At 34.7% G+C, this 26,229-nt stretch overlaps 4 protein-coding genes across 4 annotated transcripts; 2 read left to right on the forward strand and 2 right to left on the reverse strand.

Moving 5' to 3' along the window:
• The first annotated feature begins 2,747 nt into the window (after positions 1–2,747).
• Positions 2,748–5,054, forward strand: LOC145003195 (butanoate--CoA ligase AAE1-like). Its single transcript, XM_078962322.1, has 3 exons — positions 2,748–2,892; positions 3,066–3,416; positions 3,502–5,054. Exons 1-3 carry the CDS (start codon positions 2,842–2,844, stop codon positions 4,936–4,938), a joined length of 1,839 nt encoding a protein of 612 aa, XP_078818448.1. The 5' UTR covers positions 2,748–2,841; the 3' UTR covers positions 4,939–5,054.
• A 2,936-nt stretch (positions 5,055–7,990) lies between these two features.
• Positions 7,991–10,420, reverse strand: EMB1586 (P-loop containing nucleoside triphosphate hydrolases superfamily protein). The gene is made up of 2 exons (XM_078960248.1): positions 10,182–10,420; positions 7,991–9,847 (listed from the first exon to the last, which is right to left on the reverse strand). The coding sequence occupies exon 2, from the start codon at positions 9,787–9,789 to the stop codon at positions 8,104–8,106; it is 1,686 nt and encodes a 561-aa protein (XP_078816374.1). The 5' UTR covers positions 9,790–9,847; positions 10,182–10,420; the 3' UTR covers positions 7,991–8,103.
• An 8,313-nt stretch (positions 10,421–18,733) lies between these two features.
• On the forward strand, positions 18,734–21,166 carry LOC145001551 (RHOMBOID-like protein 2). The gene is made up of 5 exons (XM_078960923.1): positions 18,734–19,333; positions 19,898–20,061; positions 20,140–20,303; positions 20,388–20,638; positions 20,792–21,166. The coding sequence occupies exons 1-5, from the start codon at positions 19,020–19,022 to the stop codon at positions 20,904–20,906; spliced, it is 1,008 nt and encodes a 335-aa protein (XP_078817049.1). The 5' UTR covers positions 18,734–19,019; the 3' UTR covers positions 20,907–21,166.
• Positions 21,167–21,604: 438 nt separating this feature from the next.
• On the reverse strand, positions 21,605–24,000 carry LOC145003221 (protein IQ-DOMAIN 22-like). The gene is made up of 4 exons (XM_078962347.1): positions 23,434–24,000; positions 22,619–22,798; positions 22,465–22,539; positions 21,605–22,382 (listed from the first exon to the last, which is right to left on the reverse strand). Exons 1-4 carry the CDS (start codon positions 23,866–23,868, stop codon positions 21,753–21,755), a joined length of 1,320 nt encoding a protein of 439 aa, XP_078818473.1. The 5' UTR covers positions 23,869–24,000; the 3' UTR covers positions 21,605–21,752.
• Between the last annotated feature and the right edge of the window lie 2,229 nt (positions 24,001–26,229).

Raw genomic sequence — 26,229 nt, forward strand, 5'->3', positions numbered from 1 at the left:
GTGAGTCAGGAAGTGGACTCAGCGAGTTGAGAGTGGACTCAGTGATGGAGAGACTCGACGAGTTTGTTCATACAACTCGGCGAGTCCAAGGCAATCTTCTTGGGATCAAGAACAACTCGTCGAGTCTGTTCATCCGACTCGGCGAGTCGGATGAAGATTGTCTGAGTTCTTGGATCAAGAGGGTACTCGTCGAGTCGATGCCAGACTCGACGAGTAGCAGTGAGTAAGGGGGAAAATGGGAGTAGGACTCGGCGAGTTGGGTGGCCCAACTCGGCGAGTCAGCCCAAAGGAGAGTTGACTTTGACCAAGGGTAAAAGAGTCATTTTACCCCAAGCGCAGTGTTTAGTATTTGATTGAGTGTGTTTATGGACTTGTAGCCGAGGAGATTCAGGAGCAGCCGCCGTTAGCTTTCCGAGCCACACACTCAGCAGCCAGCTTACGAGGTGAGTTTCCTTCCAGTAGGAACGGGTCTAAGGCCTCAATGCCGGCCCGTCAGTTAGCAGTAGTTTCCGGATTTAGGTTCGATGCAGCAGTTAGTATGTTCGATGCCTTCGTGGTTCGAACAGGATTTGTGTGCTATGTTTTATGTGTTAAGTATTATGTGTTCCGGGCCACGGCCCGATGTAGCATGTCGTATATGTGTTATGCTAGTTGATGTGTTATGCTATGCCATGTTCAGTCAGTTCCGGACTTCGGTCCGATGCAGTTAGTTCCGGACTTCGGTCCGATGCAGGGGACAAGGTCCCAGTCAGTTCCGGACTTCGGTCCGATGCAGTTAGTTCCGGACTTCGGTCCGATGCAGGGGACAAGGTCCCAGTCAGTTCCGGACTTCGGTCCGATGCAGTTTCCGGGCTTCGGCCCGATGCAGTGGGCAAGGCCCAATATATGTTTATATGTTATTGTATGGTATGTGGTAGTTTGGGGGAGCTCACTAAGCTTCGTGCTTACAGTTTCAGTTTTGGTTTCAGGTACTTCCGCAAGCAAAGGGAAGAGCTCGGGGTGACAGCATCGCACACACCACAGCATAGCCTTATCCTGGGGATGTCTCTTGATGTTTTGGATTGATGTAGTATGATACAGTTTTCCGCACAATATTTTATTATGTTTTGGGGATACATCGCGTATGTTTTATGTTATGATACTTATATTATGGTTTTGATTATATGGAAAAACGAAAATTTTTGGGTCGTGTTTTTGGGTCGTTTCAATTTATGTCAATTTTAATTTTAGAATAAAGTGTTTGACCCAAGGTAATACAAATATGAGGTACTTCAACCGGTTGTCAATTAAGGGTAAAAAATTGACAATAAATTAAAAATGACAAGAAATACTTTCATTTTAAATTTAGAATAAAATGTTTGATCCAATGTTAAAGGGTAAAAAATTGATAATAATTAAAAATGATGAGAAGTACTTCAACCAGTTATCAATTTTAAAGGTAAAAAGTTGACAATAATTAAAAATGATAAGAATTACTTTCATTTTACTTTAATATTAGAAATAGATATATTTCAATGGCTTATTATTATTATTATTATTATTATTATTATTATTATTATTAATATATATATATATATATATATATATATATATATATATATATATATATATATATATATATATATATATATATATATATATATATATTAAAGTTCTCAAGAAAAGGTATAGTGAACTTGTATTTTTTTGGCAAAATTGATCCTTATATTATTGTTGGGTTTCAAAGTTAGGAATAGTAAATTTGGATATTTTTTTGGCAACTTTGCTCTTTTTTTTTTATCCATTTTGATACTTTTGGTCCTTGTAATCAATATTTTTACATTTTTTAGGAACCTTTTAATATTTAAAGTTTGGCCACAAAACTCTAACAATTTGACAACTTTGATCCCTTTTCTAAAAAGTTGTTAATTCCTACCCCTTTAATTCTTTAGTCATTTTGACACTTCTGGTCCTTACTGTCAAAACTTTTACATTTTTTCATAAAAACATAAAAAAAACGGTCCTAAGCAAAGCCTGAGCTTTTCATCTTTGCATTTTCTACGTCAGTCATATTTATCGATTCGGAAACAACATTGAAAGCTTCTGGCTCCCGCATAGCAAGGGTAATCTTTCTAGTTATTATTATTATTATTATTATTATTATTATTATTATTATTATTATTATTAAATGTGAATTTGGAAATAACCTTATAAACAAGTCTTAAAAACTAAACATTAACCTTAGCCCTATGCATACTTAAAAAAAAATTAAATAACAAATAAACGTAATTTACAACAATGTATTTTACTTTTTTTTAACCAAAAACAACAAAATATTTTTATCTTTTATTTTTCCCATAACAGTTCACTAATACAAAAGTCTACACATCAAATGTTGCGTATAAAAGAAGTGTTGTATGATTAATAATGTACAGTCAATCAAATGTTCATATACATTTGTAAAAAATTACAAGTTTTTATTTTTAATTCTTATTGATTTCGCTTTTGCTAACATGACTCTTATTGATAATTATTTAGATGTAGTAACTATTTGCGCAAAAGAACTAATCGTCTTTAGAAACTAATTTATGAAAAAATTATTTGTACCCATCGTTTGACGCGGGTAAACGACTAGTATATATATATATATATATATATATATATATATATATATATATATATATATATATATATATATATATATATATATATATATATATATATATTCTAGTCTATTAAATATGTGTTGCATAAAGTTTGATAGTTAATAAAAAGAGTAAGATGTAAGTTTCTTTTGCATAATTGCATATATTGTTGCATCACATGATTTAATAGTGTGATGATGAATCAGATCCTGCAGGGATGAATCTTAGAGCCTTAGACTACAGGGGCTTTTTTTCTTATCAAAACAAGGTATCTTGTATTCAAATTAAGCCATTTCTGTGTATTTGAAATGTATGTGTGTTCTAGCTTTGCCTTTTCGATTAAAATTTGTCGTCATGATTATACGAGAGATAAAAACTGTCTTCATTATTACATAATTTCGTTGTATCGAAACTGGCTAATAAATTGGCAACGGCAAACAGTACTCCTTTTGCACGTCTACAATCGTGAAGAAGTCAAACACCAGGCTCCGCGCACTTTCCACCACCACCGCAAACCGTTCTTGCAAGGTCCGATGCGAGAGCTCGTCGGCATCTGGGGACGAATTACATGGAAAATCATATTCATGGCGATCGCCGGAGGGCGTGGTCCGTTGCTCAGCAAATTACGTTCCTTTATCACCCATTAGCTTCTTGGAGCGAGCAGCCGATGTTTACAGAGACCGGACTTCCATCGTTCATGGGTGCATCAGCTACACATGGAAAGAAACGCACCATAGATGCGTCAAGCTTGCATCTGTTCTTAATCATTTAGGTGTTTCTCGTGGCGAAGTTGTAAGTTTTTCTTTTTCTGCATGTTGAATATAAGTAACAGAAGCTAGAAATCATTTACTGAAACTAAAATTACGGATTAATGCAGGTAGCGACACTAGCGCCAAATGTTCCGGCGATGATAGAGCTTCATTTCGCAGTTCCCATGGCTGGAGCCATCATTTGTAATCTCAACACACGTCAAGATCCAAAGATGATTTCAACTCTGCTAAAACACTCGGAAGCCAAGATCCTCTTTGTCGACGACCAATTATTGGATATAGCAGAAGAAGCTGTCAATCTTCTCAAGAACACACACAAAAAACCCCCTCTCGTTGTCGTAATATCCGAACCCGACTCCCGATCTCCGTTGACTAATACCGGAAAATACGAATACGAGAGCCTTGTGGAGAGTGGAGTGACTGAATTCTCTATAATCCGACCAAATGACGAATTTGATCCCATCAGTTTAAACTACACCTCCGGGACAACTTCACAGCCGAAAGGAGTAGTTTTTAGCCACCGAGGGGCTTATCTTGGCTCCCTTGCGTCGGTGTTCTTGCGAGATATGCAAGAGAGGCCTGTTTACCTTTGGACGTTGCCAATGTTTCACTGCAACGGGTGGTGCTTCTCGTGGGGGGTGGCGGTGGTCGGCGGCACCAACATTTGCCTCCGACGTTGTGACCCTAAAGATATATTCAACAATATAGTGCTTCACAACGTCACACACATGGACGGAGCTCCGACTGTATTAAACATGCTTGTGAATTCTCCGGCGACCGACAGAAAACCACTTCCACATAAAGTCAAGATTCTGACAGGCGGCGCATCTCCACCACCGACAATCATTTCCAAGATAGAGAAGCTAGGGTTTGGTGTATCTCATATTTATGGTCTCACTGAAACATATGGTCCAGGAACTTCATGTTTATGGAAACCCGAGTGGGAAAAGTTGAATCTTGAACAACAACTGAAGCTTAAAGCACGACAAGGAGTGAAAGCTTTTGTAATGGAGGAAGTCGATGTAAAAGATCCTGTAACAATGGAGAGTGTAAAATGTGATGGGAAATCGTTAGGGGAGGTTATGTTTAGAGGGAATACAGTCATGAGCGGATACTTTAAAGATTTAAAAGCAACAAAAGAGGCTTTTGAAGGAGGTTGGTTTAGAAGTGGTGATCTTGCAGTCAAACATTCAGATGGATATATAGAAGTGAAGGATAGGTCTAAAGATGTTATAATATCGGGTGGTGAAAATATATGCACCATCGAGGTCGAAACCGTAATTTACAGTCATCCGGGAGTTTTGGAGGTGGCGGTTGTTGCAAGGCCTGATGATCATTGGGGTGAAACTCCATGTGCATTTGTGAAGTTGAAGGAGGGTGTTGATATTGATGCTCAAGAAATTATTGAGTATTGTAGAGATCGAATGCCACATTATATGGCACCTCGAAGTGTTGTTTTTGATGATTTGCCAAGAAATTCGACTGGAAAGGTGCAGAAGTTTGTGTTGAGGGAGAAGGCAAAACGTTTGGGGAGTTTGTTGTAACAAATTACAATGTAAGTGGAATTATAAGTAATGGTAATAGCAAGTGATATAATACTTGCTAGGAAGACAGTTGATTCTAAAAGCTCTGTTTTTGTAATATGCTTTACTATTTAAGAGCCAAGTCTATTCGTATTTCAATAAAGTATTGATTATGTATTTTGTTTACAACTTGTATGCGGACCTAGTACAAAAACCTGATCAAATACTCAATAGTGTATTTAGAGAGATTAGCATGAAGATCCAGAGCCAAATAAGCAAAGACAGCTAGAGTTTTGTCATTAAAGAAAAGAGTAAATTGGGGAAACGTTACTATAAATAAAAAAGACGTCATGGTTAACAACTTAACATATCTAGAAAACTAAATAAAAGTCCAATATAAAAGGGGTAACATAAAATATAGAGTAACCTACATGAATGTTCCCTATGGTTTGGGATAGGTTGCGCATTTGTCCCTAACTTATTTTTTTAACTCAGAAGGTTCCTACTTTGTTTTTGTTACTCGTTTGGTTTCTACTGTTTGTTTTTGTTACGTGTTTGGTTATCTAAAAAGACTATTATTTAAATAAGAAAAAATAGTGAGGTAGGTAAGGTAAGGTAAGTGAGATGGGTTTGAAGGTGTATTCATTTAAATAAATTAAAAAATCAATGGTAAAATAGTCTTTTTAGGTAAGATAAGAACCAAGTGTGTAACAAAAACAAACACTAAAGACCTTCCGAATTAAAAAAATAAGTTAGAGACCAAACCTACAAATAACCCTAAACCACAAGGACCATTCATGTACTTTACACTAAAATATATGCTAACATCCCACATTCCCCCTCAAACTCAAACTCTTAGACCACACTAGTATATTTTATCTTAGGCTTAGTCTTTTTGTATTGAGCTTTTATTTAGTCTTTAATAGGTTTAATTTAGTCTTTAATAGGTTTAACAGGTTAACCATAGTTTCTTTCCTCATTTATAATCTTGTTACTCTTCCAAACGATTTACACTTTTCATTAATAACAAATGTACCAATAGCTACTTGATGTATTTGGCTCTCTATCGTCATGGTATTAGAGCACAATCTATGTTTTGATATGATGATTATAGAAGGCTTTATAATGAGAGCCAGGTTTGCATCAAAAAGTTCATGGTATTGTTCATTGATTTGTGTTTAATTTTTTTTAACGGCAAACTAATTTAGTCCTAAATTACCACTTATGTCTCCAACGAGACTTGAACTCATGACTTTTCAATTGAGATGTCACTCCTTACCGTTAGGCCAAATATTTTTTTGGTGATTTATGTTTAATTATCATCTCGTATTTGTTGGGTATATTTTTGTTTTCATTTGCATGATTTGCTATTGTATTATCGTTCGTATTCGTTGTGGTATTGGATTGTCTATTTGTTTTTATTATTGACAATATGGTTTGAATAGATAATTCCTTTGAGTTTATTGGTATCCAACTAGGGTAACAATTACTATGTTTATTGAAGTTATGTCATGAAGAACTTTTTATATATAAAATCTATTAGGGGTTATGTTACTCACACCCTAAGTAAACATATAGATTGGAAAGCCGCTAATTATGCAACGTTGTTTGATTCGTAGGAAATTGATAATTCTAAGATTATCACATGGATTAACAAACCTATAGTTCAATCTATTGGGGTCCAATTGGTTAAGTATGATACGATTACAAAAGTTTAAGATTATTTGAATAAACTATACACTTAATTAAAATTTTCCAAATAATACCAGTTGGAAACAATAAATATTCAAGTCGTGTAACAAAATGAACAAAATGATATGAGTGTTCAAGATTTCTATGTAGTGATGTTTGATTTTAGGGATCCATTGACCTAAGTTCATAATTTTATCTTTGGCATTCTCATTTATGACGTGTCCTATGACATTCATCTAAAAATGTCTATTTATGGGACCCTAAGGACCAACCTTATGATTTTTATCTTTGGCATTCTCGTTTAGGAATAGACCAGTTTATAACCTCTATTGGTGTTTTAAATCATTTGAACAATTATGATATTTCTCATTGTAATGATTATAAACTGGAAAAAATATATATTTATGGTTACAGTTTGGGAGTTGATTCGTACATAACAATTTTTTTCTATACACAACAAATTGTGTTTTAAATGTTGTATTGTACAAACATATAAAACATAAATTATTGTGTATAGAGAAAAATTATTCTATACGAATCATTTTCTTGTGTAAATACAATGAAAGGGGAATAAGAATATGAATAAGGAAAGAAAGTATAATTAACCTACCTAAAAGGCTAAATAAAACCTCAATAAAAAAGGCTAAGCCTAACATAAATATTTGCTAACATGCTAACATGCTAACAAAGCAGAGGATCCTAGTAGAGATTACTGCAAAGGGATTTGTACTACCAAACATAAACATTCCTACATTTGACGGGCACAATGATTACTCCTCAAAATTAAGAAACAACTTCTTCAAATCAAAGGAATAAGTAGGCCTCTTAGAAGACCAAATCAACACACATAAAGGAGCCATACCAACTCAAGGTCTCAAGCACAACAATGGATGATCAATGACCAAAGGCTTGAAGATATGAAGCTCAAGAACTTTTTGTAACGTTTAATTAATAGACATGTTCTTGATACTATTTACAACACCATTGACAAGAAGGAAATCACGGATAGTAGAGGCCGAATTAAAGTTAAAAGAGTACAATTGTAGGCACTATGTAAAGGATCTTAAAGGTATCGATAAGTTGCAAGAACATTTGTCATGGCCAAGGCCCAAGAAGATGAAAGCTTGTAGTGATTGATACATGTTAACACTAGTTGTTGAGGTCTATGATAGTGAAATTCAACTATATACTATCTAGTGTGTTCCATTCAAGAATCAGATGGAAACTTGTAAGCTTAGCTGAATTACGGAGTAGCTTGCATGTTGATGAATTTGGCACATTCAGAACAATGATGATGTTTGGTTTGTTAATATTTAGATATAAGACAAGAAACAATAATATTACTTCAAAGGCGACATGCACTTAATGACTTAATCCAATGTTGGCAAAAAACTCGTATCAAGCATAATATCATATCAAAACAAGTAACATCTATCAGTAAAACTAAAATCAATATTACCAACATTTCAAAATTATCAATAAACACAAAGTTCTTCACTTTTCTTCCTCAATCACAAGTTTACCCTCAGCAAACTCACAAGACTGAATAGTCACCCCAAGTTGCTTCTGAAGCTTCCTCACCACAAAAACCTCCGACTCCTCACAAATAGTAACCACCGAACCCTTCCGACCGAGTCGACCGGTTCTCCCAGCTCGATGCGCATAATGAACCGAGTCAGTAGGCAAGTCAACATTGACCACAAGATCACAATCCGCTACATCCAAACCTCTAGCAGACAACTCATTTGTCACCAAAACCCTAAGTTCCCCTTTCTTAAATTTCTTCAAGATTGTCGATCTCGTAAGCTTCCCCAAATCACCATGCAACTCTTCAGCCACCAACCCACGAGCCTGTAGCTTAAAAACCGCATCTTTTAATTGGCGAGTATGATTCATAAAAACTATAACTGTTTTTGCATCTAAAGCATGCACACATCTTCTCAAAGTATCAACTTTATGTTGCAGCCTTGAAACACAGTAGTAGTGTTTCAAGGACGGCGGCAGGCTACCGGAAACCGCGTTGCTGGCGGCAGGACCTGGTCCCGCCGCCAGGTTCACCGGGCCGGGTGGACGGGAGACTGATTCAAGCGGGCCGACCTTATCGGCCTGTGCAAGAATCGGATCCCGCCCCCAACTCCTGGCGGCGCGTATTACCGCGAATGGTACGGTTGCTGATACCATGATCGTTTGTCTCTCGACACGTTTCTTGATTCCGGTTCCGGAGTCGACCGAGACGGAATTGGAATTGGAAGTATCGGAATCGTAATCGGAATTGGCTTTCTTTCCGACGTGTTCGATTATACGATGCATATCTTCTCGGAAGTTGAAAGATAAAAGTTGATCGATTTCGTCTAGGATTAGGTAACGACAGCCATGGGTGTGGAGCTTTCCGGAAGCACTGATTTCTGCGATTCTTCCGGGTGTTCCAACAACAATTAGGGGTTTGTTTTTTTTTAAAGATTCCTCCTGTCGTGACCGATTTGCCCCTCCAACAAGTTGTTGGACAAATCTTTTGTTTTCGGGTCCTAACAATTTCTCGATTTCTCTCACGATTTGCATACCGAGTTCTCTTGAAGGTGCTACAATCACGGCTTCTATATCGGGTTTCCTTTTAGCTTCTTTGTTGTTGTGGTTGTTTCCAAGTGGGCCCACTTCTGAAAGTATTGGAAGAACATAGGCCAATGTTTTTCCTGAACCTGTGTAGGATTGAATTACAACATCATGGTTGTTTAAGATTGTTGGGATGGATGCTGACTGGACATCGGTTGGGACTTCAAAACCTTCTCTGTTTAATGCTTCGATTAACAATGGAGGAAGACCGAGTTCAGAGAATGATTTTGCAGAAAACGGGGCTGATTCGATTACAAGAGGGTTCTCTGTAGCTACGGCTTTTGGTTTGACTTTGACTCGATTGGTTTTGACTTCTTTGAGTTGACCTTGGATGAGTATTGGAGTGGAAACTGTTTGTCTGATGTTATCTTTCTTGAACTTTGTTGCTGTTGTTGTTGTTTCGGTGTCGTTCTTGAATCCGAGGCTTTTTAGAGTTAATGGAGCATTTGCAGGGCTCAATATGTAGGCACTCGTGTGAAAAGAAGCTGGTCTAGAAAACTTTGGGAGCTTTTTTAGGGTTAGAGTGTCTCCGACAAGAAAAAGAAAACGGGTTGCTACTATAGCTGCCATTGCTTTCCTAATGCTTCTCTGAATTATTGAGTTCAATATCCATTCATGGTAGCAAAACCTAGAAGTGAAGCACAGTAAGAAACCTCACAAGCGTAAGAGACTTATACAGCAGATGAAAAGATTGGTAATTTAGGGCTTCTTTCTTTTTTGTTAATCGTTGTTTCTTGTTGCTGCTACTTAATTGGTTGACTGAAGAATCATTTTCTCCAATCAAACATGATATTCCCAAATTCTATCATAATATCGCAAGAGTAACGAATGAACATCGAACACTTAGCGATTAAAAAAGATTTTACATTAGAACAACGCCTTTAAAAATCCAAACCCAAACCCTATTTCAAAATTGGTAGAAAGAATTGAAAAAACATCAATAAGAACCGTAAATTACTTACCTTACGAATACAAAGAGGTCGAGCAAAGCAGTCTCTGCAACAAGTCCTTCACTTATCGAAACCTAGAAATTAGTATAAGCGTAGGTGTATTCGGGAGATTGACAATACGGTGTTGTTGAGAAAACAGCACACCGGAAGATCAAAAAAGGCGGGCATACAATTACAAGATACAACCGGCGGCGAGACAGAAAGAGTGACACTGTCACAGTGGAAGGGAAGCTAAACACCGTTCTATCATCAGAAGGGATATTTGATATTTGTAATTATTTCAATTCGGAACCCTCAAGTTTAAGGTCTCACACAAATTCAGCTCTTTGGTGTTAAACTTTGGGTAGTTTAAGATAAAGCCTTAATATTTTGAGTTAATTTACAGTTTAGTCTTTCTTTAACAGAAAAGTTTTAATTATTTTATATTTTGCTCAAATTGATGAAATAATCCTGATTTGGATCGTAAAAAGTGAATTTTTGATAAATTATTTTTTTTCATTAGTGATCTAAACGAAAGTTATGATATTCATTAAACCGAGAGTGTGCATATAGAGAACATTCAAATCATACTTCAGTAGAGGAAGTTATGATTTTTTTCGAAGTTTCAGCGCAGTAGTGTGGGCATAAAAATCAAATTTTAGATCAATCGATTTTTAGCCGAAATGATCTAAATGATAATTGAAGATCTCATTAATAGGAGTTCAAAGATAAAAAGACAGTCGAAAACAAAGTTCGTATGTAGAAGTTATGAATTTTACATTGTCATTAACAGTGTAATTTTCTCAGACTGTTAAATTTAATATCGGTTGAGAATTAGCCAATGGGATCAAAAGAAAAGTTGCAGTACTCGTAAATACCTACGCATGAATATAAATAACGTCAAAAACAAAGCTCGTATGTGAAATTTATGAATTTTTGAAGATCTGCAGTTTTACTTGCGTCTGATGCCATGTGTCAACACCAGAGGCGAAGCCTTGGTACCTACGCATGCTCATGACGTGAGAGAAATTTCTCACGACGTGACAGGCCCATGGGCATCCTCTAGATATAGTCGAATTCCACCCATTTCTTCACACATTTTCATTATATCCCCCCCCCCCCCAAAGGTCGCAAGGCCTTTCTGTAGCACTTCCTAATTGTTAGTAGCGAAGATTCGGAGTGCCAGAAAGCCCCGATGAATAGAGCTTTCAGTTTAGAAGTTCTGCCCGTATAGAATCTAGTTTCTCACTAAACCACCTGTAAGTTGAGTTATGTTTATCGCATGGTTGTAAAAATCGGTCTAGGAGGCCGATTAATCGGCGCCTAGACGTTTGACAGCCTCCAACTGTCTACGAATAGGTGTTAGAGGGTAGATTAGGCGGCCTTGGTCAATATCGGTCAAAACCAACCCTAATCGGACCAAATCAGACCAACTCGGACCTAATCGGTCCAGCTGACTCTAAAGGACCCACCAGCTCAAAGGAGCCAATTTGCTTAAAATATAACTGTGTTTCTTTTAAAATGAAGGATTCCCTTTTATAGACTATGTTTTCCTTGATAAAATGTTCCCAGCTTCGATGTGGGATACTTAAACTTCACTCTTCCATATATGTTCTCCCTAGCTCGACTACGACCCCCTCTACTCGTTCTTCGCCATCGTATTATGCCACGATGCGGACAACATCTACAAACATCTCCAGTAGAAGAGGTAGATAAAATGTCTACAATCTGAAAGAAGAAGATTGTTTATCTTTTAGCGTCCGTCGCTTCCACTTTCCTATTTCATTACTCAAGACTTCCCTTCCCATTCGCTATTTGGCGATAATCGTTAAACGTGTCAGAGTGAATGTCGAAAGCGAAGTGTATCGAAGCGTTGGACGTGAACAATAACCTCTAAATGAAGTTTTATGAAAAAACATTTTCAGTTTTATTTTGAAAAACATTCGATTTTTGTGAAAAACCATTTGGAGATTTATTCACAACCTTTTTGTTGACTTCTCTGTGAAAAACTTTTGGAGTTTCCTTTGAAGTATAAATTTTAGATTTTTGTGAAAACTTCTCTTAGGAACTTGTGGTGATTTTTGTTTCAATTTCTTTTCTTTTTGAAAATCCCTTCTTTTCTTCCAATAAACTTTGTTTCGAGCTTTTCTTTTGGAAATTCCATCTTTTAATTCGGATTTTTCAACATCTTTTTCGTGATTTCGAGTCTTTTCCTTTTGTTTTCTAAAATAATGAGGAAAAGGCTTATCACAACTTTTCTTAGTTTCGCCTTGGACATTAGGCTTGATAGTTTTCACAACCCAAACACCATTTTTGTGATTTTTAGTTTCTTTTGGAAAAGATTTTTGAATCTTTTGTCGATGAAAGGTTTTTGATCTTTGATTCAAATCATTTTCAACCAAGACATATTTGAGTTATCCTCTTTCCGTAATTCTTGCAACTTTGGATCATATTTTTCTCCATTTCCTTTTGTAGCGAAAACTTGGTTTGGAAATTCATTAGTGAAAAATGGATAAAGACCCAAGTTTTGTTCAAGACAATGTTTTCTTTTTTCTTCTAAAACTTTTTTTTTGTATTCTGTTGTTTTCTCAAACACTTGAGCTTCAACAACTCGAAGAATTTTTTTTCCGCATGAATCATCATCGCTATCACTTTCATTGTTCATTATGTATTCAACAGCAACAAACTCTTAAGAATCATTAGTTTTGGTTGTCGAAGATAAATCAATATTTAATTTCGATGTTGAATCATCATTTTATGTGTTTTTGGCTGACGAAGTGACATTAATGACAAACAATCTTGAGAAATCAACACATTCCTTTTCCTTGATTTCACTGATCGTATTATCTTCGATATCAACAAATTTTTTTTTTTGGGTACTTTGTGTTGAATTCTCAGTGTTGTTCAAAATTTTCATTTTTTTGTTTTTAGTAAGAGTCTCATTCACAATATCAACCAATTAATCATAATCCAAGCATTCATTAATATTAACAACACCATAAGCATAAGAATTGTTAGGAGCTTGGTCATATTCAATTACTTTACTCTCTCAATCAAAAGTAGTTTCATCAACTAATTCACGTTTGAAATTTATGAATGTGAGTAATATCCTATGTTGTTCCTTGCAAATGTATGATGAATGATAAAGATCATTTAATTTCCCATACAGAGGCTTAACAGTGTTACAGTAGATATTTATTTGCTTAACCAACAGATTATTGTCCATCCTTATGGAATCCCTATTTATCATGACATTTGTGATTTTTAGCTCTAGGCCTTCTATCCTAGTGTTCTTTTCCTCCAGTTTATTTCTTGCTTCATAAAGCATTATCTTAGTTTTCTCCGCTTCGCTACTCGTAGAAATCAACATATCATTCAGTAAGAGCATGTATCAAAATCGTATAATATAGAATGATAAGAATTTAAAGGAACATTAAGAGAGACACAAAGATCACGTACCTTCTTGGTTATGGGAGACTTTGAAGTTGTTGTAATGAAACATCTTCCCATCAATGGATCTACCTCCTCTTCACTCTCTTCTTTTTTCTCCTTCTCCATCTCTTCCCAATCAATATCTTCCCCCAAACAAGCTCTTCTCACCAGAATGATCCTCAACATGTTTTGCGAACATGAATCCATGAGTAGGATGACGCATCGGAGCCATATTACCATATTTGATAGGTTTCATTCTCATCATCACGACCCTTCGCAACTAATAAAAGATTCTTTTTCATAGAACAAACTTCTTCAAGCGTCATAGCATAGTACGCCTCATCCTTTACTTTTTCCTTCTTTTACTCATACCTTCTCAACATACTTTTTCTTCTCAATCTTATTCTCTTCTTCTTTATTCTCTACCTTCTCAACACTCTTTTGTCCTACATTAGATTTCAACATTATCTTTCTCGCATAAGTGTTTTTGAAGTTTCCACTGATTGGCTTTTTGTATAACTTCTTAACCCTATTATTGGAGTAATAAGCAAAAACTTCGTCTTCTAAGTTGAGTAGAAAACCTTCTTCACTTTCCTTTGCTTCTTTATCATAAGCATTCTCTTTCCTAATTTTCTTTAAAACAAGTGCCATTGGACCACCAAAATTCATCTTGTTGTTCTCCTCAGTTATCTCCTTCACCTTAGACTCATGTGCTTTCAGAATGTCATAGAGATTGAACAATGAGTAGGTGTCGACATTCTCCTGAGTCTTGATCATGAGACAAATATTCCTCTGCTCTTTTCTCAGTCCCAAAATGAAGGTGAGGTTGGACTCCAATGTGGTACGAACAACTCCATATATAGTACACTTATAGATAAACTCATTTAATTTATCATAATAAGCTTCGATAGACTCACTTTCCTTTTGGTTAAAATTGGGTAACTCCGACAAGCATTGAGCGACTAAACTTTTCTTAGTTCTTTCATTTCCTTGATATTTCTCTTTCAGAGTCTCCCAAAGTTCATTCGAAGTTTTACAACCTCGAACATAGTTGTAAACAATTGGTGGCAAAGCTCCATGCAGTACACGAAGACATCTTTTGTCATTCGCCTTCTTCTTGTTTCCTTGAGCAATCATGTCTTTAGCAGCACCAACATTTCCAACTGCTTGAATTATATCAACACGATAAAGTCCTTTTTCGATAGATCGCCAAAGATCTTCATAAATCCCGTTGAGATAGACTTCCATAAGATCCGCCCATTGATCGTAATACTCTGGAAGCAGCATTGGAGCTTTTGTAGCAAATCCAAGCAGGTTTACGTAGTTCATCATGGTGTTGACATTTATATCTTCCATTTAATTGAATAAAAGGAGGATTAACTTTGAAAATAAAGTAATCGGATGCAAAACGATTGAGAAAACAATTGCAAAATCGTTTAATCACAAGGATCAAACGAAGAATTACATTTCAACTTGTGGAATAATTGAATTGGAAAAAAGATCTAATAAGACGAACACATGAATACGATTCTTCAAAGTGATGTGTAGATTCCTACTCTTATATCATTTTGAAAGGATGTTTTAATTATGTTTTTAACAATCGTAAAATGAATCAGAGTTAATAGAACATAAAAATCTAAATAAGATCTGGTTTCAGCTCTATTATCTAGAAATGAGTACGAAGGTTTTGTAATGATAATGAAAGCTTAATGCGTACAAGTGTGCAAAAAGTTACAACTCACTAATGTACCTATCCTATTTACAGGGTACTCACATATATAAAAATACTAGGACTCGACATTACATAACGAATCACAAATGCGCCTAGTAAATAGATATATAACAAAGTCAAACAAACATTTGTTATTTACAAGGTTCGACATTATCACAACACATATCAATTCTACATAGGCTCTTTCACTCGATCATCTCCTACATGGCGTGCCTTGATTGCTTCCCAAAGGGTTTTCACAGTTGCTTGCTCGCCAAGTTGCATGAGCAACGTTTATGGAATGGATTGATATAACAAACCCATTTCTAAATCATTTTTTCGGTGTTATAGGTGTTAGTGTCTGGATTGATCGTCTCCTATGCCTTGTGGATTCTCAGTACAACCTTCATACGCATATCACAGACAATGTAGTTCGTGGACATAAGCATGGGGCACTGAACGGAAGTCGTTCTGCCTTCTTTCTTGCTCGAGGACGTACTTCACCAGTCATGGCTTATTGATTTTGGTGGTTATCCTTGAAGCTCTGATACCGATTCAAAAACTTAATCAAAGATTTAGAAGAAAATATATAATAACTCTCTGATTTATTCAGAAAATAACTCAAAACTCACATTAGAGTCAATTATATATATTATCCCTAACTCGGTAATATATATATATATATATATATATATATATATATATATATATATATATATATATATATATATATATATATATAAACTTGTAGAGAAAGGAAATTCCTATGACTCCTACATTCATAGAAATTCCAATATGTGAACAATTTACATTAACTTGTTTCTTTTAAAGAACCATATTATTCCTGATAATAGTATAGATACCGGTTTGGACTGATTTTTTTTCGTGTTGGCGCTTTAGTGTATGAATAGTTTTTGCAACGATTTTGGATTGTTTGATTGTTTTGATGGACTGTTTAATTTATAATTAAAATTTATTTTGTTACTGACTGATTATATTATTGTAATAGAAATTAGGGAGAATTTCATATATGCCCTTCATAAACATCAAAATATCATATTTACCCAACTTAATTTCTAAATATCATATTTGCCCTTCATAAAATTTCTAAATATCATATTTACCCTTCATAAAGTTTCAAAATATCATATATGTCCTTTTTAAACATCAAAATATCATATATACCCTTCTCAAATATCAAAATATCATATATGCACTTGTTAAACATCAAATTATCAGTGGTAATATCTAAAATATCCTCCATCTACAATATAATAATAATCAACAACAACAAAAAATAAACAATCAAAAAGATATATTCTATAGAAAGGGTTGAAGATGAATCTTTTTATCTGTGAAGAAGCCGACATTCCAACAATTTAGAAGTTCACATTCCATTATCATAGATGTAAGGATAATATGATTAAATTTCTTATTTATTATAATAATTCTAAGGTATAAAAAATGATTATAAAATATTAATAACATTATAAAAAATGATTTGGGTAAATATGATATTTTGAAGGTTTATAAAGGGTAAATATGATATTGAGAAATTAAGTTGGGTAAATATGATATTTTGATGTTTAAGAGGGGTATATATGAAATTATCCCAATATAAGTTCCATTTTCATGTATATTTTTTTCTTTTGTAAATCGTAAAAACTGCATTTGGATAAAACAAGGACGCGATATGGTAGCCCAACAGATATAGGCACACTTGGGCACTTGGTAGCCTTCGGCCCACCATCAAAGCTGGCCTGACCCAGCGCTAACGCTGGCAACTTTGGTCCAACCCAAGACAGCTTACAAGTTACAACAGTTTATCTCGATGATTTTTCAGACCACTTTTTTTTTTTTTCCTCACTTTTTTATTTATACAAAAAAGAAAGAAATTTTAAAACGGAAGTACTAAAATGTATTTTTGTTATTTTACGTAATCTGCATTTCAATTTCTTTTGACAAATTTTAAAATCAAACAACTTTATTTTCAATGTTAACCAAACATATGAACATGAAAATTTCTTTCTGTTTCAATTCCTTAATAATCCAACTCTTGTCTTGGTTATGGAACATATTATTGCTTTTTTTAACAAATAACTATTAATATTTAATAAACAAATCTAAAGTAAAAAAAGAATATGTTTGAACAACAATAATAATAAGAAAATCAAATATAGGATTTTAAGTAAATTTACAGTATAAAACTATTATTTCATACCTCATCAAAATCAACTTATAATTTATTACTTTATTTATAAATAAGAAAATATATACAAAAACGCAACTTTTTGGATATCAAATAATTATAAAAGCCGGAATGATATATGAACACGTCAATCCAGGAACGCGTAAATAAGATTTTGTTGGTTGGCACTTGGCCGGTTGGATCAATGGTCTTGAACCGGTTTAGCATATACATAAATTAATTGTATATAATAAGTAATTGAATGATACTTCTTCATAATAAATTTAAATTTAAATGTGTGTATTTATATTGTTTTGTTGGTGCTTTATAAGTAATGATTGATGGAATACTCAACTGAAATTTGAAACAAAAATAATTGTATCTAAATATTCGATCAATGTAAACAAATAAAAATAAAATAAATATACTTTATATGAATAATCATTTGACTTCATAAAACATATAGAAAATATGATGAGTAACTTATTCATTTATGTTTAAATCTTAACACTATTCAACTTATGTCCTCATGAAAGTTTGTCTTTAATATTGTTAAGAAAGTTCCCTTAAAAAAATTGAAAATTCACAATAAATAATTGTTTTGTTACATTATGAGTGATTATCATTGAAGTTTAATAAATGATATATAAAGAATACTTATGTACTTATATGACAAATGTGTTGAGATATTCTTATCGTGTAAAAGACGAATATTACATTATTAAAAGGTAGTGTAACAAACACAATAAGTCAAAACTCTAATAACTTAATCAATTAATTCATATTTATTTAAATAATTTTAAGTAAATAATCAAAAAACAATGTTTTAAAAACCGGTTTTTTAATTGAACCGGTTTAATAACTGTTTCCAGTTCAACCGGTTAAATCTATATTTGACAGTGTTGTGCGTCAGTTTTCAAGTCGTATATACATTTCTGATAATCCAATCGATCGATCTTATTGACTGTTTTTTTAATAAACTAAGTGAAATCCAACTATCAAAATCAAATAAACGGTTTTATTGATTATATCGTTCAACCTGGTTTGTAAAGAAACCATACGATCAAATAGGTAACAATAAACCCATCATTGTTGAACTACTATAATCTCTGCTCCGAACCGGTTTTTAACACACAGTCAAAAACTAGAAAAATGTTTAACTATTTAAAGCTCAAATAAACTATATTTTATATTTTAGGTGCCACATGTAAACTTTTAATAAAATAAAGTTGCTTTGAAATTGAGAATTTTGTAAGATAACCGTTAAAGGTTTCTCAGATTACCAGGTCACCTAACATAAAGTTGACAGACAAGCAACCGCATATCTCCACCGTTTTCTTTGATTTCCGGCGATTATATTGGTAGCAACACTCATCGATCCATCCCCATCTCTCTCTCTCTAACAACACAGCTCTCCCTCTACATCCCTTCCAAGTTACTTCCTAATCAAAACCCTACACATATATATTATACAAACACCTATTCGACATCGAATCGAAGAAAAGATTAGCGAGGAAGACTAAAAATTGAATTTGGTGTGATGGGTAACAGAGATCTAGAGAGCAGAGGAAGCTGGAAGAACAGAGGTGCACCACCACCACCGCCGCCGCACTCCAATTATTACACATCGTCTTCTCCGTACTACGCCGAATCATCGGAGAAACAATGGACTTCTTGGCTTGTTCCTATGATTGTTGTTGCGAATGTGGCTATGTTTATCGTCATCATGATTGTTAATGATTGTCCTAAGAACCACAATTCGAGTCTCGAGGGGAACTGCGTTGCTAGGTTTTTGGGCAGACTCTCTTTTCAGCCTCTTAAAGAAAATCCCCTTTTTGGGCCTTCTTCTTCCACGTAAGTTTCCTCACACCTGATTTTAGGTTTTAATGTGTTATTAAGATCTGTAAGTTATTTTTTCTGTTCATAATCGTTAGTTCTTCTACTTGAAAGCTGATTATTGATTATGATTTACGGTTTGTATGTTAATTGATGATTCTTGATGATAATATTTGATGCGTTCTTCGTAATTATACTCTTTAATGCGTGTAATTAACAATTCTAATGTGAATTTGAATCGGGGTTTTCTTTACTTGTGAGCTTTCTTACATATCCTTTTAGGCATCTTTTGTGTAAACTTTGATTTTGTAATGGTCCACAATGGAGGTTTTCCCTACTTACTCAATTTGGGTATTATCTGATTGGATTCGCTTTCACGATTCGACACATTGGATTAGGTTTTTGTGTTTAAATTTGTGTTTGTGATTTTTCCTTCCATGCTAGTTTTGCAAGAAAATCAAGTAAAAACACCTATGTGTGAGGTCTCAATGTCTAAAATTCTTGTTTTTTGAGTAACATTTGAATCATAACGAATGAATTTGGAAGTTATATGAACATATTCTGGCTTCAATTATTTTGTAGATTGGAAAAATTGGGAGCTCTTGAGTGGAAAAAAGTAGTGAATGAGAATGAAGCATGGAGACTAGTGTCATGTATCTGGTTGCATGCAGGAGTTATTCATCTACTTGCAAACATGTTAAGTTTGGTTTTCATTGGGATCCGACTTGAACAACAATTTGGCTTTGGTATGTTTTTGCATTCATAACATTTTATTTCATAATTATATATCACTAAAAGTAAAACGAGTCTTTTTTTTATTTCAGCACGTGTAGGTGTAATCTACTTGTTGTCTGGAATTGGTGGAAGCATACTTTCTACACTTTTCATAAAAAGCAACATTTCTGTTGGTGCTTCTGGAGCTCTCTTTGGTCTTCTTGGAGCTATGTTATCTGAACTTCTTACTAACTGGACTATTTATGCCAACAAGGTAATATTACACATCAAATTTGGTATTTTTTTTTTGAATCTCAAAAAGTGTTTTTACCTTGTTGTTTTTTAATAATCAATTCAGGCTGCAGCTTTGATCACACTTGTGATCATCATCTTGATCAATTTAGCTGTTGGAATTCTTCCCCATGTTGACAATTTTGCCCATATTGGTGGTTTTTTAACCGGTTTTCTCCTTGGTTTTGTACTACTCATTCGTCCCCAATTTGCTTGGCAAGAACGTAGACATCTTCCTGTTGAGGCTCGTGGAAAATCCAAATATACCCTTTTCCAATACGCTTTTTGGTTTCTTTCCATGCTCTTATTGATCGCAGGGTATGGTTTTTTATTGCCCTTGATGAAATGTGAAAAAGACTGTATTGCCCTTTGATAAAACTGACAGTATATCTGTATCACACTTTTCTACATTGACTTGACTTCTTTTTGGATGAAAGTGTAAAAAGACAGTATTGCCCTTGTGAATTGCAGGTTTGCTGTTGGATTGGTGATGCTTTTGAAAGGAGAGAATGGGAACGATCATTGCAGCTGGTGTCATTACTTGAGCTGTGTGCCTACGTCCAGATGGCACTGCAACAACCAATGATATAACGACTTGTATCTTTCAAGTCCACATTTTGCCAAAGTTTATTCTTTTTTTTTTTTTTTTACATTATGAATTTATTGTTGATATGTCTAAAATCAGTCGTTATGACATGTTTTTAGTTTGTTTTTCATTGTGTAAATCCAAGTTCTTTATATATATTATACAAAATCGATCAAAATGGTGGCCTACCTAACAAAAGTGTTCGCCATATATCTGGTCTCATTATTATTCGAAATTTAAATTGATAGTGGTGCCTGTAATTAAGGCGAGCAATTGTCACTACGAAATAACAATTTCTTATACCAAGTTGATTTAAGATGTCAAAAATAACTGGTATTGTAAACCATGTGCTAAAAAAAAGACATCTATTAGAACAACTTCATCTCCATAGTTTATATCAACAAGTTGCACAAGTTAAATATAATTTTCTATTTGGGCTTTAAGATTAAAACAATACTTAACTTAGCAAATTAAGTATAATAGATTAGAAGATATTTGAATTAAACAATTAGTCACATAATTGAATAATAGTGTCCTTTCATTATTTGATGATAATTGTATGAGATGTTCAAGTTTTACTCTGTAGCCACAAAGGCATTGGTTAAAACTGACGGTCCGATCCTGTTATAAAAAACCCGGTTGGACCATTCTGTTTGTACACCTCTAGTCCACTCTAGCTTCAAGAACAACATAAAAACTAGAAACTTCAAGGGTTTAATCTTCAGGTATTATAAACCTCAGGGGTTTCGTTACAAATTGCACTTACATATATAATCTACCTTCTCATAAGTCATAAACTCCCACTACATTAGAAAAACTTCACACTAACCACCCACACATTTAAGTTTAATAGTTCCAATAACTACCACTAAACTCACTCTCACGAATACCTAAACCCCCAACCGGCATCCCAAGCCGATCAAGCCGACCCGAACCCGGATATGCTTTGCTCACAAAACTATCCCTTAGATTTGAACTGTGTTGTGGGCCCGGGCCCAAACCTGGGCCCGCAACATATCCATACACCGAATACCTCTTCATGGTATTAGAAACCTCAATATGAGGCCTTTGTCTTGGTGCACTCACGGACCGAACCTTAGCCCGTGATGACTCCGTGTATGCCATGTAGTTCGGGTGGTCCGAGTAGCCACTAAGACAGCTCCTTGAACTATCACTTTTAGCCGGTGTAAACGGGCCCACCTTCATAGAACTGTTGACCTTTGAACAAATTGTAGGGCTATTTTGGGGAATACAGAAAGAAACTTCTTCCTCGAAAGGGGTAGTTATGGAATTAACTTCACATGATCCACTCGGGCTGAAACCGAAACCCGACGGGTGGATTGTTGACCCTTGAGAATTTGTCAGACTTTGACTTTGACTGTGGAAGAGGCTCCGGCGTCTAGGTGGCAGAAGGTGGTGTTTCACGGTGTCCATTTCAAGGATTCTTTCGTCGGAGTACGATTTGTAAACATTATTCTACAAATATAGAATATATATACATTACTTAAGAAATGAAGAAAACGAATTAAATGTTTGACAAATTGACAATAACACACACCTTTAGTATCGACGGTTGATCGTGTTTTGTTCTTGTTCGAACGACATGCTCAAATTTTTCAGGAGTCGGAGGACCCTGGAAGATATATAAATCACAGTGTTATACTTATACATCGTGCATTGAAAGTTGTACTATGAATGAATGAGATGAAAACCTTGGCGGAGGAGTGAGGTGAATCGATGATCGGAAAACGCCCTGCACGAGCCCGTGCCTGAACTCGTAGCAGAGCTTGCAACCGCCGGAAATCAACCGCTGCTTGCTTCCTTAAGATGTGACCTCTCACAAGTGCCTGAAGCTTCACTAACGCTTTCAATGCTCTTAAAGCTTTCCTTGCCTTCAAGTATATGAATCCATGAAATAATAGATATACAAGAATAATATGTGTATAGGTGGAGGGTAAAAATGGAACAACATTATCTAGAAACTAATTTCTTGTTTACCCAATTGCCTCACCGACCAGTTCTCCTTTCCTTCTGACTTCGTTACCTTTTAATCGTACAAGTTACTAATGCGTGAAGAGTAAATGTTCCAATCGGTTTACGACAAGGTACAAGTTATTAAAGCATATTCCATAGCCCACTTTTTGTTTGGATATAAACGTACAAAATTATTTTGTTTCTTAGTTTATTGCCAATTTATTTTCCTCAAATATCATTTACGATTTCTCTACAGAGGTGGGGAAACTACAAGGGTAAAACGGTAAAAGTGGTATGATCATGAGTACTACATTTACAACTGAACTTTTTAAGAAAGGGTTTTTATGGTTCTAAACGTGGCCGGTGCAGTTAATAACTTGTACGTTACGCATTACATATGGTACATTAGGTAACGTATGAACTCGTCTGCATTTGGGTTTGACTAAAATACATTCATACCTCGTGTGTTGACCTTTAACTAAACCATTTAAGTACATTCGTCCATGATGAAAAGACCGAAATACCCTCAGTCCATGGTTTAGGGAATGCTTACCAGGTAACCTCGGAAGTAAGTCTGGATTTTAAGAGCGGCCCATTCCCCGCGAAAGCCGTAACGGGCGGTGGCTCTGGTTGTCATCCGTACCACCTCCGCCGCGGCATCAGCTGAAAATACGGCGGCGTCAGCTGCTGCGGCTGTGTCGGCATCAACGGCTATGGCATGACTGGTTTTACGTGTTTTTTCGTCGTCTCCGGCTGTTTGGTAGCAAGATTGATGGTGAAGTGGGGTGTCGCGTGGGCGGGAGAGTGGTGGGTTGAAAGTGTCGGTGTCGGAGAAATGGTGTTGGAGTTGATCTTTGTTTGATTTAATGAAGCTCCAGCGTCGTTTGGGTTGCTTATTGAGGTCTGGACGAGAGGATGGTTGATGGTGGGTGGTGTCGGAGGCTTTGAAACTGAAAAGTGATTTGAAGAATTTGGATGCCTTACCCATTTTGTGTTTGGTTACAGGTGGCGGAGTGACGGTGGTTCCGGCGATGAGTTGGTTGGTTTATGCATTTCAGAGAGAGAAAAAGAGAAAATGAGATGATCGGTCAAATGGGAGGGGGTAAAATGTATAGGTAAAGGGTGTAGGGAGGAATTAAAAATAAATAAACGAAGGTGACTTGAAATTTGGAAGCTATCGGACTAATGTTTTCCTTTCTTCTTTTTTAAAAGATAAAATCAAGCAAAATCTAAAAAATATGTATCGATATTTTATGTTTTTTGTAGAAACATTTTTTTTTATTAATTACATAACAGACATACTTTTTAATTTATTTCTAATCGATAAAACAAAACTTGAGTATTCAATCTATTGACTAAGAAACATGTTACAACAATTTGCGATACCATTAGAACAAGTGTCATTTGATACGCTTGACCATTTCAAAGTTATACAATGAAATCGATTGTACATAAATCATGTTTTTTCTACTACCTAAACATATCGCCAAAAAACCATATAACAATGTAACGTACATGAAAAAGCTATACAACCAAAGCATAAGACAATTCTCATAGTCTAAACTTTGAGCAAGTCAAAATAATAATTTAAAATATAAACCTTAACTTCAAGAACTCATTTTATTGCAAAAACTATAAATCTAATGTCGATGACAATTAAAATAGGCCAAATACATGTTTTAAGGCCTATTCAGAAATGCATTATACAACAATAAAAAAAATAGATGTCACTTTAAAAAATGTAAATAACATTTTATTTACATAAATGCATCTTTTAAAACTATGATAAACCAATAAGAATTAAGAAGTAGTTGTCACTTTTAACATTACATACATAGAAATATTAAAAACCTCAAGTAAGGTCAATTTTAATTATCAATATACGTAAAATTTTCATAATGAGAAAGAGACGTAAGCCTGAAACGACTATTGTGTTAGATCATTAATATTCATAACAATCATGCCAATATTACTGTGAAAGAATTCTATATATCCTTTACATTTGGGATATTTGTCCAAAAAGTCCTTGTCAAGAATATTTTTTACAGAAATGGTCCCTATAACTTACAAAATGGTCCTTTTTTTAACAGATAACTACATAAATGGTTTCTATATAGAAAACAAATTATAAAAACGGTCCCTTGGTCCCTTAAATTTAGAGAAAAAGTGTTCCATACTTTTTGCTTATCGACTTAAAGATTAATAAAAACCAATGTAACATAGACATCCCATTGTTTATCGACTTAAAACAAAAGATACCATTTATTTTATGATCAAATATTTAGTTTTATAATCAAGATATGTATTTTAAAATAATAAATAAATGTAATAGTTGTTATGAAAACTGAAAAGGAGGAATGACAATGAGATTCTGGTCTACAAATCTAATCTACGATATAGAGATTCCAGAGATTTATTTGATCAGATTTTGATGCACTGGTGACTGGCCTATGCTGCTCCACATCCGTAGCTGGATTCTACACCATGCCCTGTTTTTTTCCTATTACTCTTTTTCTGGTGTTTCTTCCGATCTGTGATTTTTTTCTGATCCGACGGCAGAGAATAAAACAAAATTCTACAATCTTATCCTACGGTAGGATTTACTCATCACAAATCGGTTATTTATGCTTAAAATCGTAAGATATTTTTGATTAATAAAGTTATGATGTTTTAATTTGTAAATATTAGGAGTGTTTTCCTTCATTTTAATATTACTAAGTTATATTATATTACTTGTTTCATCAAAAAGGTTCAGAGTGGACCCGGACCCAAGTCGCTTTCTTGCCATTTGTCAAAGTGGGGATCAATAGTTATGTGGTCCATGAACCGGGTCAAGTCAAACAAAGTGAACCTTTACGACATATGAGTACCCTGATTCGGATCCTGTCTTCTTTGATTTGGAATTGGATTATCGTGGAGTAAGATCTTATACAAACGACTTCTTTGTACAAACTAATTGGGACATTGGGTATCCTTTATTAAATAGACAACAATGAAAAAAAAAATCAGCTCAAGTTAAATTCATATGAAAAAATTATGAATGTTCAAAGTTTGATAAAGTTTATGATTTTTACGGTTAGTTACCTGTAAAAATCATATAGGATAAAATTTGTGAAATAGTTTCGGGGATTTGTCTATTTATCTCTTTTCTCTACATAAACAATGACTTTTTTTCTTAAATTTATGGATTAAAGTATTAAATTCCAAGAGTAACCATACACCCTAGTGTCCCAAATGTAAACCAAACGATTGCGTGAGATTGAAGATGGGGGTAATTCTTGGAAGAAAAAACGAGAAGAGGCCAAAAATGGAGGGTGTTGATTGACGCATGAGACAGAGGCGTCAGTGT

Source organism: Lactuca saligna, chromosome 6 (genome assembly GCF_052625555.1).
Source record: "Lactuca saligna cultivar CGN05327 chromosome 6, ASM5262555v1, whole genome shotgun sequence".
Taxonomy (NCBI): Eukaryota; Viridiplantae; Streptophyta; class Magnoliopsida; order Asterales; family Asteraceae; genus Lactuca; species Lactuca saligna.

What these genes read in the sequence shown, in the direction of transcription:
- LOC145003195 (XM_078962322.1), top strand. Translation starts at nt 2,842, where the DNA reads ATGAATCTTAGAGCCTTAGACTACAGGGGCTTTTTTTCTTATCAAAAC. An exon ending in TTTTTTCTTATCAAAACAAG is followed by an intron (nt 2,893 to 3,065) that starts GTATCTTGTATT and finishes AACGGCAAACAG; the next exon opens with TACTCCTTTTGCACGTCTAC. An exon ending in GTGTTTCTCGTGGCGAAGTT is followed by an intron (nt 3,417 to 3,501) that starts GTAAGTTTTTCT and finishes GGATTAATGCAG; the next exon opens with GTAGCGACACTAGCGCCAAA.
- EMB1586 (XM_078960248.1), bottom strand. Translation starts at nt 9,789, where the DNA reads ATGGCAGCTATAGTAGCAACCCGTTTTCTTTTTCTTGTCGGAGACACT.
- LOC145001551 (XM_078960923.1), top strand. Translation starts at nt 19,020, where the DNA reads ATGGGTAACAGAGATCTAGAGAGCAGAGGAAGCTGGAAGAACAGAGGT. An exon ending in TTTGGGCCTTCTTCTTCCAC is followed by an intron (nt 19,334 to 19,897) that starts GTAAGTTTCCTC and finishes ATTATTTTGTAG; the next exon opens with ATTGGAAAAATTGGGAGCTC. An exon ending in GGACTATTTATGCCAACAAG is followed by an intron (nt 20,304 to 20,387) that starts GTAATATTACAC and finishes TAATCAATTCAG; the next exon opens with GCTGCAGCTTTGATCACACT.
- LOC145003221 (XM_078962347.1), bottom strand. Translation starts at nt 23,868, where the DNA reads ATGGGTAAGGCATCCAAATTCTTCAAATCACTTTTCAGTTTCAAAGCC. An exon ending in CTTACTTCCGAGGTTACCTG is followed by an intron (nt 22,799 to 23,433) that starts GTAAGCATTCCC and finishes ATATACTTGAAG; the next exon opens with GCAAGGAAAGCTTTAAGAGC. An exon ending in CACCTCACTCCTCCGCCAAG is followed by an intron (nt 22,540 to 22,618) that starts GTTTTCATCTCA and finishes TATATCTTCCAG; the next exon opens with GGTCCTCCGACTCCTGAAAA.